Genomic DNA, 19,051 nt, shown 5'->3' with positions numbered 1-19,051 from the left:
GAAATTCTTCTGAAAATGCATGGCTTTTCTAGCCAAGTAAAAGTACTGATCTTCAAAGAGTTGGTGTTTGCTTCTTTGGTTAATAGGGTTAGTTATTTTGAATGGCTCCTTAAATTAAGATTTGGCATGTTTACAGTAAACTTACAGGAAGATTCTCTTGGTGTAGAATAAAACTTTCATGCTCTTCATTGGTCTTTTCCTTCATCATATTTCTGTCTCCCTTCCCCTCAGTGTAGGCAGAACATCCGGAAATCCATGTGGATGACAAGGAAGAAGGCAGCATTTGGGAGGTGACATACCAGTGATCAGAGTTAGTGAGAAATAGTCCTTCGTCAGGTGTCTGACTTACGTCCTGTAGGTGGAGAGCTGTTACCTCAAACAGGCTTTGGGATGTTTCAGCGTCTCTGTGTCTCACCCATGAAACTGTGCATTATCGGGTTGTTTTGTTGCTTGTTTTTTAAGGCCTTTGACTGCTCTAATGGGTGACTTGTTCGAGACTGGTTTGTAATGGTTTTGCTGGAGAATGTTGTGGAGGTTTAACCTGCACGTGGCTAGAACTTGTGTGGCAGTTGTAGGAGGCAAGTGAGAAGATGGGTGTTGGGGCTTCTGCCTCTTTGGACGTTTCAGTTCCCATTGGAATGTCAGCAAGAGGGAAAAGGAATCTGCTTGTTTAGTGTCCCCAAAGGGCAGGGACCACCTTTGCGGTTGCTGCTTTGGTGTAATGCAGCAATAACACCAACCTGAAGGCTTCAAACAACTTTGTCAGGGAATTGTGACCATTAACCATTAATTAACCATTCATTCTGTTTTTTTTTAAACTCTGTTTCAGTCTAAGATCCTAGCCCTGAGAATGTATAAACACAGGCATATTTTGATACCAGGGCTTTGTCTCTGTGTGTGTATATAATTGTCTGCTGAAAATATTCCATAAGTATATTTACAGTGCAGGAGGTAGCCAAGGCAGCGTTATGTTGAAAACTCTGCCTTTGATATCGGTGGTTGTCAAACTGTGATATGAAATACTTTGGCAAATAGTTCAAAGCTGTTCTACGAAACCTTATTACCATAAAATGTTGTTAATTAAAAGTGCAAGTGTAAGTATGAATGATGGTGAATAAGGAGTTTTAAGACGTCACGGTATTCTGCTGGCTGCAAGTTCTGGGGGTTCGCTGTTATCCACACTTAGATTTCAAGTATCCAGTTTGGAACACAGCAAATTAACTTACTGTTCTGTATTTTTGATACAAGTAATACACAAAGTATATGCTTTTTTTTTTTTTTTAATGTCAATCCCTGAAGTTGGGCTACTTGTGATTGCAGTTCATTCTTTGTTTTTCAGTTTTCTACTGGGAATCCGTTATATGAAACTTATTACAAACAGGTAGGCTCTTAAAAAAATAATTGAATAATAAACCGCAATTCCCCCTTCCCCAAGATTTCCCCCTTCCCTTTCCCCATTGCAGTGCTAATCTTCTGTAAATTCTCTCTGCTCGGTGGTAATGTGTGCTTGTCTAACTTCTTTTGACCTCGAGAAAAGAGGCTTTTCATTTGTTATCTCTGCTCTCATGACAGACATGCTTCAATTGAATGTGAACTTCTATCTTTCAGGTAGATCCAACATACACGGGGAGAGTCGGGGCAAATGAAGCTGCGCTTTTTCTTAAAAAATCCGGTCTCTCTGATATTATCCTTGGAAAAGTAAGTTGAAGGAATTGTATAACGGAGTAATTAGCTGCACAGTTGCTTAAGTGCAGCTAACATTGAGCAGAAGGGGGTGGTAGAAAGGAATTTGGTGGAATGCAAATCAGATCCATGGAGTATTAGGTTAACCGCAGGTGGGTAATAGCTCCAAGGGATTGTTTTAAGTTTCATAGGAATCTAAAAGGAGAAACTGTCTTTTGTGTAACATTTTTGTTGTTAACTTGAGAATTAAATAACATTGTATGTCATAACTTGAAAGTTGCAGTGAACAGTTCAACAAGACATAAAATGCAAACTGTTGAGGTAGGTTTTATTTTAAAATCCCAATGGCTTTTATTTGTATCTCCACAGATATGGGATTTGGCTGACCCAGAGGGTAAAGGATACTTGGATAAACAGGTAAATGAAATGTGCCTGTAGAATACTCATGTTACCTTCCACAGATCAGTCTTGTTTCAAGAAAACCCTGATACCAACAGTAGTTATCTTTCGCTTTTTTTTTTTCCTTAAGTTTTTGTTTACAAGGTGAGATTTTTTTCCCTAGCACTGCTCGTATCCAAGTATATTACTCAGTGAGGCTGCTGGAGAAGTTTGGATCTAATTTTCTGTCTCTCTTTTGTTTTGTAAATGGTCAGTGTGTGTGATACATAGATACATATTCATCTTGCATGAAAAAATATAACTAACGCTACTAAAAATGGCTTGGAATATCAAATACCAACTTGTAGATATGGAGAATTTTTTTAAAACATTATTAATTTTTAAGAAAAATTGTTGAAATGTAAGTTATGGGAGAGTCCTTCCTAAAAATGAGCTTCGAAGTTTTCTACTTTTTGTTCCGTGTTATTGTGAAATTTTGCCAGAATCATCTTTAAAAGCACTGGGGTAGTTGTCACTATGCAGTTAACTGAATGGGGCTATACATCTGTTGTTTCCATACTTTACTGAGTTGCACATGTACAGTGTAGTAAAAATGATAAATGGGTTATTGAAGACCTATATTGGTTGCTTTTTTTTAATAAAAACCACTATTATTTGTAGGGTTTCTATGTCGCGTTGCGCCTGGTAGCGTGTGCACAGAATGGCCATGATGTTAACCTGAGCAGTCTGAACTTGACTGTGCCACCTCCCAAATTTGTAAGTAATATCTACCTCAATGTATGTATGTGTTATATGAGAACACTGGGATAATTTTCTGTTTCATAAATGTCATAGTTCTGAGACTTCAGGCTGCTGTCAGACTGTTCCTTAGGATAACTGCAGCCATGGCTGCTCTAGTCCTGTCTTCCTCGGTTGTACGTACCAGCCCCTTCCTGGGCTGCAAAACTGATGCAAGTTTAACTATGTTCAGCTTGTTTGGGCATTTGATGTGGCTGAACTCTAAATTTATGAAAGAAGAAATGAAAAGAAAAAATATTATTTTTTGGCTTGGTCAACAGGAGTCTGAGTAAAGGGCATGGCTGCAGCTTTGCCTGAAGCAGCTGCTGTGGAACCTCCTTTAACTTGTCTTAGTTCTGTGTTTGGGTACTTTAATGCACTTGAAGTCCTTATCGAAGTACTATAATATAAATCATCATGACTTGTTTTTTTATTTGGGCACATATGCAGCCCTTTTTCTTTTTTTCGGTGTTCAGTGTAGTTAATCTTCATATTTATAACACCTCTTAAAGCAATTAGTAAGGATTGGAGACAGAAGTGTGTGTATTTTTTTTATATATATAGAGAGAGACATATAAATAAAAAAATCTTTAATTTTTAGCATGACACTAGCAGTCCTTTGCTGATCACACCACCTTCAACAGAGACTCACTGGGCTGTTAGGGTAAGTGTAAAAGACATCACATTCCATCCATTCTTTAAAAGTAAATATTTTCCTTGTCTGTGATTTTCCCAGCGAGAGAATTTTGTATCAAATATATTTCCCATTTCAGAAGTCCTCCCTTTCTGATGACAGACTTGTGCACAATAGAGAATATTGAGCTGTAGTTTTATATTGGAAATAAGTATTAAACAAGGCTTTGACAACCCCTGGTGTGATGTTTTTAAGACACAATGAATTTTAATCTTCTGCCTGGATTTCTTCCAGAATCCTAATAGAGGCACTTTCATGTTTGTATAAAGGAACCCCACTGAGAACAGCAAAGCATTTCACCAAATCCATCCTGAAGTATTAATTTAAAGCTTGAGTTCATATGTTCTTATTAGTATCTAGTGATACACACAATATATATTATTGGAAAACAGTAACTTTCAGTACATACAGGGGAATATTTGTATTTAGTTAATTTTCAAATGCAAACATTTTCCAAAAGGTAGAAATTCAATAGAATGACTTCTAATGCTGATTTTTTTTTTGTGCTTGCATGTTGTACTTTAAAGTGGGAAGCAAATTATTTGGGAAGAATAGTTTTTAGTTCTGCAGAGTTTGTCAAAGTTTGTTTAAAATCTGGTCAGCAGTGTTTTAATCAGAATGCCTTGTTCTTTTAGAACACTACAGAAACACATGTTGAATGCTGCATGTTAAAACCTCGTAGCTATCATAACCTTAGCTTTGAAATTAAGCTCCTAAATGTAGCTCCCTGGGGTTTACATTGAAATACAGCATGGTGGCACTTGCAAGAAAGCTTGGAAATTTAGAATGAATACATTACTGACCAGTCTTAATTTCTTGCAAGATCTCATTTTCCACACTCACACAGGCACACTTTTTTACTTATTCAGGCTATTTCTTACCAACTAGGTGGAAGAAAAAGCAAAGTTTGATGGTATTTTTGAAAGCCTTTTGCCAGTAAATGGTTTACTTTCAGGAGACAAAGTAAAACCAGTACTGATGAATTCAAAGCTACCTCTTGATATCCTAGGAAGGGTAAGTATGCTGTTTAGATTTAGCTATTCTCTATTTAGCTTCTCAGAGTTGCAATGTTAAATATTTAAATGTAACTTACCAACATAGATCAAGTTTTGGCTGAGATTTTACATTGAGTGCATGCTATAAAGCAGGAACATTAAGTAGGCTCTGAAATCTTCCACTTAGAAATAGGAATAATAGTAGTAATTTGGGCCCTAGAGTAGATTGGCTTCATTATCTCTGTATTCATTTTAAGAGCTGGAAATTTTGATTTTAGTTGTTTAAACACAAGAGAAAGCTCTCCTAAACCATAATAGCTTTTATAAGATTATATTTCACTGTTTTGTCAGTTTTACGAATACACATTATTAGACATACCATTAAACCTATCCGCTGTTTGTACAAGAGAATGCTTTAAAACATCCTCATTTATTGTAGCTGTCAAATCATCAAGTATTTTTTCATGTATATTTATAGATACTTCTGAGATCTGAGCTTAGTGCATCCATTGCATATTTGCAGGGGAAGCAAACCTTGAAGTGTTTTCCTGCTTCCATTTAAAATACATGTTCTTTAATGTTTTGCGTATTGATATGACTGAGAACGAATACGTTCTATGTAAGAGCTGTATCTGCATTATATATTTTTTCTTTCTCTGTATTACCTACAAAATCTAAGTATGACCTGTTTCAATTCTGTACCACTGTGAAGTACTCAGTCTTGAAAGGCTTTGTATTTTATCCTGTTACTGTCATGATGGAAATTCAGGAAGCTTTTTCCTGTTCCAGAAAAGTTTGCAGACAAGAGAGGGGACTGAGGAAATGGGGAAAGGACTAAAAGAACTCAATGAGATTTTTACAGGGGTCCAGTGATAGAGCAGAGAGTGGAGTTCAGACGACTGAGCGTCAGTCATAGCGTTCTGTCCCCTCTACTGTCTCCAAGTCTCATTGATGATAAAACAGTGTTAGTTGATGGCTGAGTATTAGAGTATCTGAAGTTTTGTATCCTTCTAAATCTCCTGCGTGTTTCGTTGACTGTACTTAACCTAATAATGAATGAAAGTTGATAGAAGCTTAAATTCTCTCCTGTAGAAAATTTTTTGTCTAAAAATGAAAACTAGAAATTTAGGAATGGAATGCAAATTAGAAATGCATTGACTTCTCTAAAATATTTTAACTTTCTTATAAGTCAAATTTGGACAATCTGCTACCCCACGCCCCCTGGACAATTCCGAAAGCCACCTCTGGATGTTTTTAGTCAGTTTGATGACTCCTTAATTGCAACATAGAAAGATGAAAAACTTGCCCGTGTGTTGCATCCAGAATTTGTTAGAGCCAGTGTTGATTTGCATGGCCAGAAAACTAATCCAGTCCGTTTCATCAGAGAATGTTTAGCTGGGCCTAAGATAACTAATGTGATCTTCACAAAAATCTATTAGGAGTCTTAATTCGATGATGATTAACATCAAAAGCACAAAATGCAACTTGTTCTCTAAATCATAGTTTTTCTCATAATTGCTGTAGGTCTGGGATCTCAGTGATATTGATAAAGATGGTCACCTGGACAAGGATGAGTTTGCTGTGGTAGGTTGCTTTAAATTCTCAATTCACAGTGTGTCTGCTGAAGAAAATCGCTCGGTTTCTTCTCAAGAGCTTTGCAGCATTCTCTGCTACAGTCGACCGTTCTAATCTAAATTGTTCACTTGGAGCTATTAAATTATCTTTCTTAAATCCATCTACTGACTCTTGCTTGTGTCATTAAGGTTAAACATTTTGGAATTACATTCAAAATTATCTGCTCTGGTTTACATCTCTAATCTTACTGTCTGTGTTTTATTAATATGTAAAAGACTAACACTGGAAAATCTTGTTGCTTTTTCCTCTAATTGTTAACGTTGTCTGACCTTTTTGCCTTTGCAGGCAATGCATTTGGTTTATAGAGCTCTTGAGAAAGAGCCAGTTCCTTCACTATTACCCCCTTCTCTCATACCGCCTTCTAAAAGAAAGAAGACGCCTGTCTTTCCTGGGGCGGTTCCTGTTCTCCCTGCAAGTCCTCCGCCAAAGGACAGTCTTCGCTCTACCCCGTCTCATGGTAGTGTCAACAGTCTGAACAGCACAGGGAGTTTGTCTCCCAAGCACAGCATCAAACAGGCACAGGTACAAATCTTTTTTCTTTTTTCTTTTTTTTTTTTTTTATTAGTAAACTGCAGGAAAAAATAAAACTGCATTTTTATTTGTGCCTTATGTGAACACTCTTCTGAAAATGTTTGTTGTTGGGTGAAGGGGATGAAGGGAAGGGAATAAGGATGGTAAGATTTGGAAGGGAAGTAGAGCAGGTGAATTTTAGTCAGAGTGACCGTGAGGTGACAAATCTTATGGAGGATTTTCACTCTCATAGAAAGGTTTTATTCATGTATCTGCTTTAATACCAAAGGGATCATTAATCTACCTTCTAAAGCTCCTTTAGAATGATGACTTACTATGCCTAGTTGGGTCCATATTTCCGTGGAATGAATGCTTTTCAACTAATGAATAGCTGTTTATCAGTATTTATAATTCAGATTAAAAGTATTAAGCTAAAATATGGGAAAAGAGGAAATACCTATTTACTGATCAGATTTGATTGTGCAAGTTGTTCAGCACATCCAGGTCCGAGTAATGTCATATATACTCAGTGTGTTGATAAAGATTGTTTATCTTTCTTTGAAATGTACAACTTTTGTTTTACAGCCATCTGTGAATTGGGTAGTACCAATGTCTGAAAAAGCACGATATGATGAAATTTTCTTAAAAACCGACACAGACATGGATGGGTTTGTGAGTGGCCAAGAAGTAAAGGACATTTTTATGCATTCAGGTCTGTCTCAGAATCTCCTAGCACATATATGGTAAGAATTCCCTAGTATCTGTATTTTTGTAATTTGCTGATCTGGGAAATCAGATTATCCAGCCAGAATTGTGATCCTGACATTAAAAGAAAAACCAAAAACCCAAACAAAAAAAAAAAAAGCATACTATGATATGTGGACTATATGGAAGATCAAGGGATAAATAAATACTCACTTTGCTTTTCTGGGAGGGTGGTATAGGTCAGTCTGTGAAATGTGATTGTTTTTTGAAGTTCTAGTGCTCTAAATATTTTCTCAGGGTAACACTGTTCTACTCAGTCACGTATGTCCAATAAAATACTGCTTTGTTTATGGAACTCTTTCACTAGAAGCAGCAACTGATAAAGCTGGATCAAAAGAAAATTACGTGTAGAAGAGAAATCAGCTTTTCTTGTTCATAAGTCTGATCTATTTTTTACCAGGGCTTTGGCAGACACAAGACAGGTGGGAAAGCTGAGCAAAGATCAGTTTGCACTAGCCATGTATCTCATTCAACAGAAGGTCAGTAAAGGGATTGATCCTCCACAAGTGCTGTCCCCAGATATGATCCCTCCCACAGAGAGGAACACTCCCATACAGGTAAGTTGATTGATCACTGACTATTTGTAGATAATGCTGAGCTTATGTGCTTGGAAGGTAATGAGCTTTGAGTATTAATTTTGTAAATATGGGTTTTTTTGTAGTATTATGATAAAGAATTGCCAAATTTTTTTTCTTATCTCGTCTTACAAAATTCTTTAACATTTGAAAATTACATAAATTTTTAACAACGCAAGACCATAAGTGAGGAAGAATGCAGTAGAATTATCCCATAAATATAGGAATAGTAACACTGAGAAAACTCTAGCACGAAAAATATTCCTTTGTCATAGAGGAGGGCTTCTTTTTAACTTCAGAGAACTGTTAAAAGCTGGGTTAGTAGCCTGTCCCTGATTGTGATCAGTACCAAATTCCTCCCATGAAAATGTAAAAATTTTTGGTGGCTAAATGAAGAGTGATGACTTCTTAATTTCTGGGACTTGGTGGTTGATTCCTCCCTTGAAGCATGGCAGTCCCTAGTCCTATATCCATCACTGTTAATACCGTTTTACTGGAGAATCTGATATTCTACTGAACCTGCTTTGTTCCTTTCCTCAGTCGTGTGTTAGTCTATTTCTGAAACTTCTGTCTTGTCAGTATATTCACCTTTTCTGTAAACTATGTAGTATTTTCCTTTGCTTTTTACTTTCCATATCAGAAAGCTTTTGAGCCTCTAAATATATTTTAAGTGTTGCTGTTGCTCTGGTCCTTTTAAGGTTTTTCCTATATCCTTTTTCTATAGACTCTGTCAGGTTACTTGACCCCTGTAGGAACTGAGATCTCAGCACTAACAGAAATGCGTCGTGTGAGTAATTGTAACATCCAAAAGAATGCAGATTTGTTTATGTACGCTACTTGTAACTTCCAAGAAGTTTCTATTTCTGCACCTTCTCCTGCCTCTTTGCTCTTGTGTTCTGTGACATTTGCTCTTGGCATGATGATAATGTCACAGTGGTGTGAAGTTACTGGCGTTGGCTGTTGACCTGGTGATGTTGCTTCCTTCAACTATTTGAGTTGCATTGGTCTATCAAGACATTCTTTGACAGGCAACTTGTTGCTGACCTGTTAATGTACTAGTTCTCTGAAGCTGTGGGCAATAAATATACCTTGGTGCAAGTGCTTTAAGCTTCCCATTATTTTCAGTTCATTGTTTTGTTTTGTTTTTTTTTTTATCTACTGTGGTTTACGGAATCACAGAATCACCGAATTGTCAGAGTTGGAAGGGACCTCTAGAGATCATCTAGTCCAACTCCCCTGCTGAAGCAGGGTTGCCCAGAGCACATCACTCAGGACTGCATCCAGGCAGGTCTTGAAAATCTCCAGAGAAGGGGACTCCACGACCTCCCTGGGCAGCCTGTTCCAGGGCTCTGGCACCCTCACCGGAGAGAAGTTTCTCCTCATATTTGAATGGAACTTCCCATGTTCCAGCTTGTGCCCGTTGCCCCTCGTCCTATCACTGGAAACCACTAAAAAGAGTCCTGCTCCATCCTCCTTCAACCCACCCTTTAGGTACTTGTAAACATAGTTCTCTTCTCCACGCTAAAGAGCCCCAGCTCTTTGAGCCTTTCCTCATCAGGGAGATGCTCCAATCCCTTAATCATCTTAGTTGCCCTACATTGGACTCTCTCCAGTAGTTCCCTGTCTCTCTTGAACTGGGGAGCCCAGAACTGGAGGCAGTATTCCAGTTGTGGCCTCACCAGTGCGGAGGAGATGGGGAGAATGACCTCCCTCGACCTACTGGCCACACTCTTCCCTATGCAGCCCAGGATTCCATTGGCCCTTTTGGCAACAAGGGCACATTGCTGGCTCATGGAAAGTTTGCTATCGACCAGGACTTCCAGATCCTTCTCCTCAGTAGTGCTTTCCAGAAGATCCATCCCTAACCTATATTGATGCCTGGGGTTCTTTCTCCCCAGGTGCAGGACCCTACATTTGCCCTTGTTTAGCTGAATATAACAAGAAATAAACTGGATGTTCCTGTGAGCAGGGCAGAGTAGTTTTCCATTCGTCTGGAACAGTGGACTGTGTTATCCTAACTGATGGTTGGACTAGATGATCTTAAAGGTCCCTTCCAACCTAGACAATTCTATGATTCTATCCAGCAGCTCATTTTAATTTATTTCATAATTATATTGGGTAACACCTTATCATGATCCTATGCAGTATGGGCCTCAGCAAATCTGTATCTACTCAGAAAAGATGATATTAGGAGCTTTTGATTTGGTAACTTTAAGAATTAGTCTGGATTGTTGTTGTTATTTATGATTACTTAATGGCATATTAACAAAAGAAATGCTCATCTAAAAATGAGGATTTAATTAACTAATTTAACCTGGATATTCACCTATTGTTTCTGCAAAAAATGTCACGTTCTACTATGCTCCGTGTTTGCGGTTTGTTGGTGGGGTTGTTGGGTTTTTTTTTTATATTGAATAAAGCCAAAATTTCTGTGGTTATCACAGCAGGCTCAAAGTGAGCGAAGTAAGCAGTCTGTTCTTTCTTCTTTTTAAAATGCTGTTAAAAAATAGTGGGTCTCCTGATTTGCCAGACTAGCAGTGAGTTCAGTGTTGCAGTTTTGCTCAGTTGCAGTGATTTTTTTTATTTTTTTTCAAAAAACTATCAATTCTTTTTATAATAATGACAGATTTTGTACCAAATGCTGAGATCCTTTCTTAAGAACTTCTAATGACAATTTTCTTGCCTAAAAGGCAACTGATACCCTCTGCATCTTCCCTGCTCTCCAGCTGAATGGCTGTAGAAATGACCTGCACTGCAGGAAATTGGATATAATTGCAGAAATTGGCATTAATTTTGGGCAGGGCTCAAGAAGACTGAAGTTACAATCTGATTTTGTTAAGTTCCCTGGAAGTTTTGCTGCTGAGTACAGCAGAGCAGGGTTTTGGGGTTTTGAATTTTAGTTCTACCACTGCCTGCAGTTTATTCATTGATACCGTGCATGTCCTTTAACTGCTGTGTTTCCACTGTCCCATCTGTTAAATGGGCACAGAGAAAATTCTCCTGTCTCGCAGGCAGAATTGCATGGCACGTTCGGTGGTTGTTGCGTAATAATTTGATGTCTCCCGTAGAATTCTGCAAATGCATATAATGAGGATTGTGTCCCACCTTTGTCCTTAGCCTTTGTAAAGGAAGATCTTCTGTTACGACTTGGTATTTTAATAGGCTGTTTCGTTCTTAACAGGATAGTTCAAGTTCTGTTGGATCAGGAGAATTTACAGGAGTGAAGGAACTGGATGATATTAGTCAAGAAATTGCACAGCTGCAGAGGTAATAGCTGTGGGTTATTAACAAAATCTTGGACTAGGAGAAGCAATTAAGTATATAGTACTGATGTGTCCATTACTTTTATTTTCTTTTAGTCAGTTTATCATTACTTGTCACTGAAGTTGGTGGGAAATCTCCCACTGATACCCTACAATTGGCCAGTTATGTAAAGCTGGCCTGGATTCTACCAGGTGACTTCAGAAGATTGATTGTGGAACCGATAATATTTGTTTGAAGAGTAATTGATATGTACACCTGCACTCCTTTAAAGAATATACCAGAATATGGGCTGGCATTTCTGGCTGCATGGTGTTTCCAAAAAATTGATTATTTTTGCGTGCCCACATGTGTGTTGTATTATTTAACTGATCATGAATACATGAGCTTGCTTATCTTACAGAGAAAAATATTCACTGGAGCAGGACATTAGAGAAAAGGAAGAGTCAATCAGACAGAAAACCAATGAAGTTCAGGTAAAAACCTGTTTCTCATTATTAATTTTCATTTTAATCTAAAACTATATATGGGGAATTAAACATTCTTTCTTCAGTCTATACTTCTGTTGCTTCTGCACAAGTCTTTTCTCCTTTCATGGGATTTTCCTCAAACTTACAGAAAGATCTTTATTTTCCTGTTCTCCATCAGAAATGTTTTCCTCTGATGCTGGTTAATATAAACAGAAGACGATACATGAACAGTTTGAAATGTCTTTTTTGTTAGTGCTTGACTAACACCGTAATTTAGGAGTTCATTGTTCAAAAAGTATTGGTTTTGATAATTAGGATAGCTCAATTACATGTGCTCTGTGTGACTGTCTCTTTCCATCTTGTGGGCACTGATTTGTTTTCTGGTGTCTCATACAAGTTCCTGCAGAAACAAAACGTTTGCATGCAGGGAATAGCCTGTGCGACACAGAAAATCTTTTGGAGTTTGGAACTTGGTACTCTGTTTGTCTGTGCTTGATCATTCCTGTAAGACAGCAGCTAAATGTGAGTTACAGACTGTGGAATTTTCCCCAGGAACTGCAAAACGATTTGGATAGAGAGACAAGTAACTTGCAAGAACTAGAGGCTCAAAAACAAGATGCCCAAGACCGGCTGGATGAAATGGACCAGCAGAAAGCCAAACTGAAAGACATGCTGAATGATGTAAGGCAGAAATGCCAGGAAGAAACACAGGTGGTGAGTGTAGGTTAATTCTGGACATGCTCAAGAGTATTGTGTCTTTTGTTGAAGGAAATTCTGTTTATTTAATTCTTTTTTTACCATATAAATAGCAATTTCCACACAAATTCAGGGGTCCAAGAAAGGACTTTATAATACTTCATAAATGTTTGAATGGAAAGGGAGCCAAATTCTGAAAACGACAACATAACCAACTAGGAAACACCTTTTAATTACTGTTATAATTAGTGTGGTATTTCTGTCATTTAAAATAGTCATTTTTCTTGGTCTTATTGAATGTCCTGTGTGCTTCTGTCAAGGATTTTGTGTAACATAGTAAGAAGTTCTTATTATCTTCCTTAGCAGTTGATAGGTTGCTTTATAACTTTCTATTATCTATTATAAATTCATAATTTATTAAGTTACATTTATTTCAAACTTCACTCTGATTTTTGTAACGTTTTGTTTCAGATTTCATCGCTAAAAATGCAGATTCAATCTCAGGAATCAGATTTAAAATTACAGGAAGATGACCTTAATAGAGCAAAAGCAGAGCTGAATCGCCTCCAGCAGGAAGAGACTCAGCTAGAGCAGAGCATCCAGGCTGGGAAAGTGCAGCTGGAAACAATAATCAAATCTTTAAAATCAACACAGGAGGAAATAAACCAGGTATTCACTGTAGTTTATACAACTTCTTTTTTGCTTCTTGAAAGACCAAGAGTTGAACATCACCTAGAATATGTTTCAGAAGAGAAAAAAAATACTGGTTCATGAAATAAGCCTTTTTGTCTGGTTCTTAATAGGTTAATTCCCAGTTTGAGTCAGGAAAGGTTCAACCCTGGTTTGGGGAAAAATGCAATAATTGTCTGGCAACCGTGTTTAATGAGAATGTTGGAGTTGTTGAATGTGTAACATACTAAAGTGTTTTTCACTGCTTAGGCAAGAAGTAAACTTTCTCAACTTCAAGAGAGCCATCAAGAAGTCAATAAGAGTATAGAAGAGTATAACGAAGCTCTCAATGGGATTCACGGTGGTAGTCTGACAAATTTAGCAGACATAAGCGAAGGCCTTGGACAGACAGAAAGAAACAATTACGGAACTATGGTAAAAAAAATTATTGTTGTTTAGAGTATTTTACAATAGTTAGGTTTGTGACTTGCACCTAATCTGAAATAGTTACGATGGTTGGTTTGTTGGTTTTTGGTTTGCTGCCTTGCAGGGATCATGGTATTTGCTAACAATCTCCAGGGCAGGGCAAAGATTTTAATGCTGGTAGAAAACCTGATTTTAAAGCTTTGGGTTGGATCTAAAGCTGGGATTCTCTTATTTGCAAAACCTGAGAACCATTTGCCAGAAGAAAACTCCAGTATATGTTCGTAATAAATTTTTTTAAACCATTGCGCCCCTTTCCTGTTTCTTAATTCTTCCTTCCTCCTCTTCCTCTCCCCTCCTCTCTCCCTTCTGTTCTGAGAAGTATTAATTAAGACTACTTCGTTTGCATCTTGTAAAGGGATGACAGGAATCCTGTATCTTTCTTGTGTTGAGGCAGTGTAAGTGGGTAGTTGTCAGATATTTCTTAGGTTAGAGTCAAATGGCTTTGATTGTGGAGCTCTGTCATACAAGTGCTGTGTGCACATACGGTGCTGTGGCAAGGACTGGTTTCATCAGAGACTCCAAACAGACAAGAAACAAGGGTATGAAATGCAAAGGAATGTGATGAAAAGGTTTCATAGCTCTAGTTTACTACTTGTAAAGGATTTTTTTGTAACTTGATCAAGCTATAGGTTGGACTCCACTGACAAACCTCTAGATCATCAGAATATTGGGGTGATGCTTTTCCTGCTGTGTAGTGCTTTGTAATGTGAAATCAGTGCTTGGAGCTTTAAGCTCAAGAACAAGTTAACAAGAAACAACCTGAGTGTGACGACTCAGCAGGGGTTTCTTGTATTTGTAGTCTACAAATGCTTTGTGGATAGTTTTCTTTTAAATAACTGCCTTATCTAAAGCAGAGCTATAAAATAACTGGGAGAAAAGAGTTTTGGATAGCGTGGTGGTTGGGGGTTTGGTTTGGTTCTGTTATTTAAGTATTTGAAAACTTAATATATTAATGAGAGAAACAGTTTAACCTTTTATTGCTACCTGTGTATACTTCTCATGTTCGGCATAGCCTGAGGCTACACATTTCTTCCTACTGTGCAATTACTTCAGCTTAGAAGCGACTTATTCAGAAAGTTCTTTAGGAAGTAATTTTTAAGATCATTAAATGGGAAACAAGGTACCATAGAGTTTCTGCTAAATGGCTGACTGAGCGTTTTAACTGTGGTAAGTTGCTATAATGTTTCTCCTCTTGATTTTTAGGACGATCCATTTAAGAATAAAGCCTTGATGTTTACCAATAATACGCAAGAACTGCATACAGACCCATTCCAGTCAGAAGATCCCTTCAAATCTGATCCGTTTAAGGGAGCAGACCCTTTCAAAGGCAGTAAGTGACCAATGGCTTACTCAGCTTGAAGACTGATTGTTGAGTAAATGATATTTTCACAAACTTTTATCATCTTGCTAAATAGTGGATAAAACAAATGATTTTTCTATTCTGCGTAGGTGACCCATTCCAGCATGATCCTTTTGCAGAGCAGCCACCTGCTCCAGCAGGTAATAACCCTTTTGATGACAGGACGGATGTGATTTCAACAATTTGTAGCCAAACACAAAGATTTGCAAGGTTTCCCTGGCTTCAGGTTTTTGGTTTGCATGTGGGAACATAGAAACCTGACAGGGTGTGTGTTCAGGACCAATATGTTAGACACACATGTAACTCTTTATTAAGTCCATAACCTTAATATAAACATGTACTTTCTCAAACTTAGTAAATACCTTGTTCAGAGAGGTATGTGGAAGGTTATCAGATTTACCAAATCTTTGTGTGTTTTTTATAAGAAAAATTCTATCAGTGAGCATGAGGTCAAATCTAGAATGGTTCAGTAAGGACACGCTGGGTGCTACGTTCTCTTTACCTTTTAATGCTCCTTCTAGATCCATTTGGAGGTGATCCATTTAAGGAAAGTGACCCATTTCGGAGTTCTGCCCCTGAGGATTTCTTCAAGAAACCGGTGAAGAGTGACCCATTTACCTCAGATCCATTCACAAAACCCCCCGCTTTACCCTCAAAGGTCAGTAATTTTTAAATCTACATGTAATAGATTTCTTTACGATTAAGAAGTTTATTGTCTGAAAGCTAAAAGGAATGAAATATCACTAAATGCTTCCCTTCTAACTGATAAAATATGATTAATTTTATTCTTAAGTATGTATTGTTACGGCAATCAGGAGCTTGTTCTCTCCGGTTCCACAATAATGACATATTTTCACCACAAAGATGCAGTTGGGTGGATTTTTTTTGTTTGTCTGTTGGGAATTTCAAGCCATCTGCACCCACTCATTCACACCATTCCCCTGTTCCATCGCTGTTTCTATTCGTGCGGTCACAGAGTGAATCGCATGGAGGAACTGGTCTGCCTAAAGGATTGCTGAGCCAACCCAGTGGAAGGACTGCACAGAACATGTTTGTCAAATGTATAGTCCCAGTTCTTAAGCTGTCCCTATGTGTATGTGTGTGTTAGTTTTGGGGGGTTATGGATTTTTTGTTTTGTTTTTTAATTAATCCGTTCCCTCACCCCTATGGCATTCACTCACTATTGCCCCCCAAGAACAGTATTCCAGTATCAGTCAGTGGGACGTTAGTTTATCGCATAATGTAGGTTTGTATTTAGATAACAGCAGACTTTTCAAGCTGCAGAGCAACTGTAAACAGCATCTATTTAAAAAGAAGTGATATACAGACTCTCTGAATTAATAATAATGTAAATGCTTGACCTGAATATTCAGTCTCTGTTGCTTAAAGACTGAAGACTTTGGGGTGTCATCTCTTATTTTTCCCTGGTAGCTAATATTGCTTGTATTTCAGTGTGATCCCCTTTTCACTTGAATGTGTTTTGCTTGTAGGTACTTGGGTCTTTTGTTCAAGGCTCTCAGTAGCCAAATGCGTTAATAAACGCAAATGCAAATTTCATATAATCAGTCAATTTTGTGCTACTATATATCCACTGAACAGAGGGGTCTGAAATTGGAAATAATTTGTTTTAGGAGATTTTGATGTGCATAAAAAGACAAGTGCACGGTACAGCAGAGCAGTGATTATGTGTGTCTGTTCTTATTTAGCCTGACCCTTTTGAAAGCAGCGATCCTTTTACGTCTTCCAGTATCTCTTCGAAAGGTCCAGGTAAGAAGAAAAACATTTTTCATCAAGATGGATGAGGTATCTCTTTATGAAAGAAGAGTCAAATGTAAAAATTTAGAATAAAGAAAGTGTCTTGTGAACTGTTTGCAAATATCTTTGTGGTCCTATTATCAATTATGAAGATTAAACTTGGCTTTTCTCTTTTATTTTCTTCCTTTTTTTTTTTTTTTTCTTCCTCCAAACAACTGGTAACAAACCTCTTGTTTTATGGAATTCTCTTTAAACATCTCATGTCAGGTCAAAATGAACGTATGTTTTAATCACCTGCCTAGTTTTGTACTTCATTGGCACCAAGCATTCTTCATAATTCTTAAGCATTTTTTTAATATTTTTTCCCCTCTATCTGTTTCAGATCCATTTGGAACCCTGGATCCATTTGGAAGTGGTGCTTTCAGTAGTGGTGAGGGATTTGCAGACTTCAGTCAGATGTCAAAGGTAAAGGTTACAAGGGAAGCAACTGTCCTTTTAAAAATATATGTCACAGATGCTTTTTTTAAGGGTGTGAGATGATGGTATCTTTTCAGCTGACAACCCACTTCTGTTAATTTTTTTCCGATCAACCTCACCAGTTACTTAGCAAAGCATTTTCCATCCGTCTCAGACAGACTTACCAAGACCTCCCCTTCAGCAGGGATGAATCAACTTTTCACAAACGTTTTCAAATACCAGAGGCAAAAAAAAACTTGTTAAAAACTTGTAAGTTAAGACTTGTAAAAAAAGGTAGTTGATCAGATATATTAATATATTTCAGCATCCAACCTTCCTGAAGTCTGCTTCTTGGGTGCTTCATCTCTCGTAGTGTCCTCGCTTGTTTTTAAACTCCATGAGTAAATGGAACTAGAGGAAGGTGGAAAACATGGTGTGCTGACGTTTCTTAGCTCTTAACAAACTAGCTTTTTCTTTGGTTTCTTGGTATAAACTGAGTAAATGGGGTATTTCAAATAGAACGTGGTCCTTATCTCCTCCCCTGGATCAGTCAGGCTGCTCTTAGCCTTCTGAGATGGAGTTTGGAATTTACAGTTGCCAAACATCAGTTGCCAAACTTTTTACACTTAGTTCTACAATAACACTTGAACATTGTAGAGTAAATGTTAACTAGAAAATAGATTATCGTGTCACTGTGACTAAATGAACTTCTTGGGGGTTTTTTCTAACTTGGTGGATTTTGTGGGGGTTTTAGCTCTCCACTAGGTGGCAACAGCCTTTACAAATACTGATGTGTTTGGATTGAGTTAGAAGTTTTAGCCAAAGTCCGACTGCGAGCTTTAGCTTTGCCTACAAAGTTCCTCTTTCTTCATTTCAGGATGATAAATTTCCCTGCGTGGCGTAATTTTTTGGTGCCTTTTTTAATCATAGGAGAGTTCTTCACAAGAGCCAGCCGAATATAGGAAACATATGGTTTGGGAATTTTCCCTGAGCTTTTACAAAAAAGACAAATGGTTGTGTGTAACTTCAGATAAGCTTGGAAAAAAAGCTCTCTGTTCTGCAATCGACCGTGTTTTTGCAGTTTCTATCATCTTTGTGTTTATCACAGTAATGGCCAGACTGTAGCATGACCGTTCATTGCCAAATAGTAAAAAGTAGAGTTTTACTTCCTTTTCTTTTTCTCATCAGCTTTTTGCTAGGAGTAAAAGTTGTAGAAGTACTTAAGTGATTAAGAGCATAAGTACTTTTGAATGCTAACGAAGTCCTAGAACTCTGTCAGAGGGTGTTAGCCTCTTACACCACTGACATAATTCTGTACATCTGTCCTCATTTTTTGAAGTTAATGCTTTTACTTGAGTTAACTTGTAGCTTTCATGAAACAACAGATATCCTACAATGTGCTTACATTCTTTTTCTTTTCTTTTTACTCCTGTAGTCAGTAGCTTCAGACCCCTTCGCCTCCTCTTTTGGAGGGGTGGGATTCTCAGATGACCCTTTCAAAAGCAAATCAGACACACCAGCCTTGCCACCGAAGAAAAATGTCCCTCCACGACCCAAGCCACCCAGTGGTAAGGAGGTTTTCTTTTTTTTAATAGCCAGTTCCCCCAGTTTTCTCTATATTATTGGACATAAGGATAAGTTGACAGTTTTCTATCTCGTAATCTTACATTTCAACCATGCAGGAAGGTATGAGATTATCAGTAAATTGGCAGAAATTGCCAGTAAACTAGACTGGAACTCTTCAGATCGGGAAACAGATGATTAGGGAGTGGTGTGACAATTAAAAATCACGGATGTAAAATCACTTGTGGCAGGGAAAATGGCAGGGAGGGGGCGGGAAAATCTGTCTTTTCCAGGTAGGCAAC

General features: G+C 37.7%; 1 protein-coding gene across 5 annotated transcripts in view; it reads left to right on the top strand.

Annotated features, from left to right (window-relative positions):
* EPS15L1 (epidermal growth factor receptor pathway substrate 15 like 1) overlaps nucleotides 1–19,051 on the top strand; it is a 39,603-nt gene that overhangs the window by 4,026 nt on the left and 16,526 nt on the right. The window contains exons 2-23 of one of the 5 annotated variants that reach the window (XM_074164000.1): nucleotides 1,340–1,381; nucleotides 1,609–1,698; nucleotides 2,053–2,100; nucleotides 2,743–2,838; nucleotides 3,461–3,523; nucleotides 4,442–4,567; nucleotides 6,073–6,132; nucleotides 6,469–6,705; nucleotides 7,279–7,436; nucleotides 7,859–8,015; nucleotides 8,758–8,820; nucleotides 11,215–11,300; nucleotides 11,698–11,770; nucleotides 12,317–12,478; nucleotides 12,932–13,129; nucleotides 13,400–13,564; nucleotides 14,819–14,945; nucleotides 15,065–15,115; nucleotides 15,497–15,633; nucleotides 16,682–16,742; nucleotides 17,113–17,195; nucleotides 18,622–18,754. In XM_074164000.1, coding sequence (XP_074020101.1) covers nucleotides 1,340–1,381; nucleotides 1,609–1,698; nucleotides 2,053–2,100; nucleotides 2,743–2,838; nucleotides 3,461–3,523; nucleotides 4,442–4,567; nucleotides 6,073–6,132; nucleotides 6,469–6,705; nucleotides 7,279–7,436; nucleotides 7,859–8,015; nucleotides 8,758–8,820; nucleotides 11,215–11,300; nucleotides 11,698–11,770; nucleotides 12,317–12,478; nucleotides 12,932–13,129; nucleotides 13,400–13,564; nucleotides 14,819–14,945; nucleotides 15,065–15,115; nucleotides 15,497–15,633; nucleotides 16,682–16,742; nucleotides 17,113–17,195; nucleotides 18,622–18,754 — 2,416 coding nt within the window. Of the gene's footprint in view, nucleotides 1–1,339; nucleotides 1,382–1,608; nucleotides 1,699–2,052; nucleotides 2,101–2,742; nucleotides 2,839–3,460; nucleotides 3,524–4,441; nucleotides 4,568–6,072; nucleotides 6,133–6,468; nucleotides 6,706–7,278; nucleotides 7,437–7,858; nucleotides 8,016–8,757; nucleotides 8,821–11,214; nucleotides 11,301–11,697; nucleotides 11,771–12,316; nucleotides 12,479–12,931; nucleotides 13,130–13,399; nucleotides 13,565–14,818; nucleotides 14,946–15,064; nucleotides 15,116–15,496; nucleotides 15,634–16,681; nucleotides 16,743–17,112; nucleotides 17,202–18,621; nucleotides 18,755–19,051 lie in introns of all 5 variants that reach the window. The other 4 variants (XM_074163997.1, XM_074164001.1, XM_074163999.1 and 1 more) reach the window with 4 other exon arrangements.

The sequence above is a fragment of the Numenius arquata genome, chromosome 25 (genome assembly GCF_964106895.1).
Source record: "Numenius arquata chromosome 25, bNumArq3.hap1.1, whole genome shotgun sequence".
NCBI lineage: Eukaryota > Metazoa > Chordata > Aves > Charadriiformes > Scolopacidae > Numenius > Numenius arquata.
The sequence above is the reverse complement of the archived record's forward strand: the minus strand, read 5'-3'. Positions and strand labels throughout refer to the sequence as shown.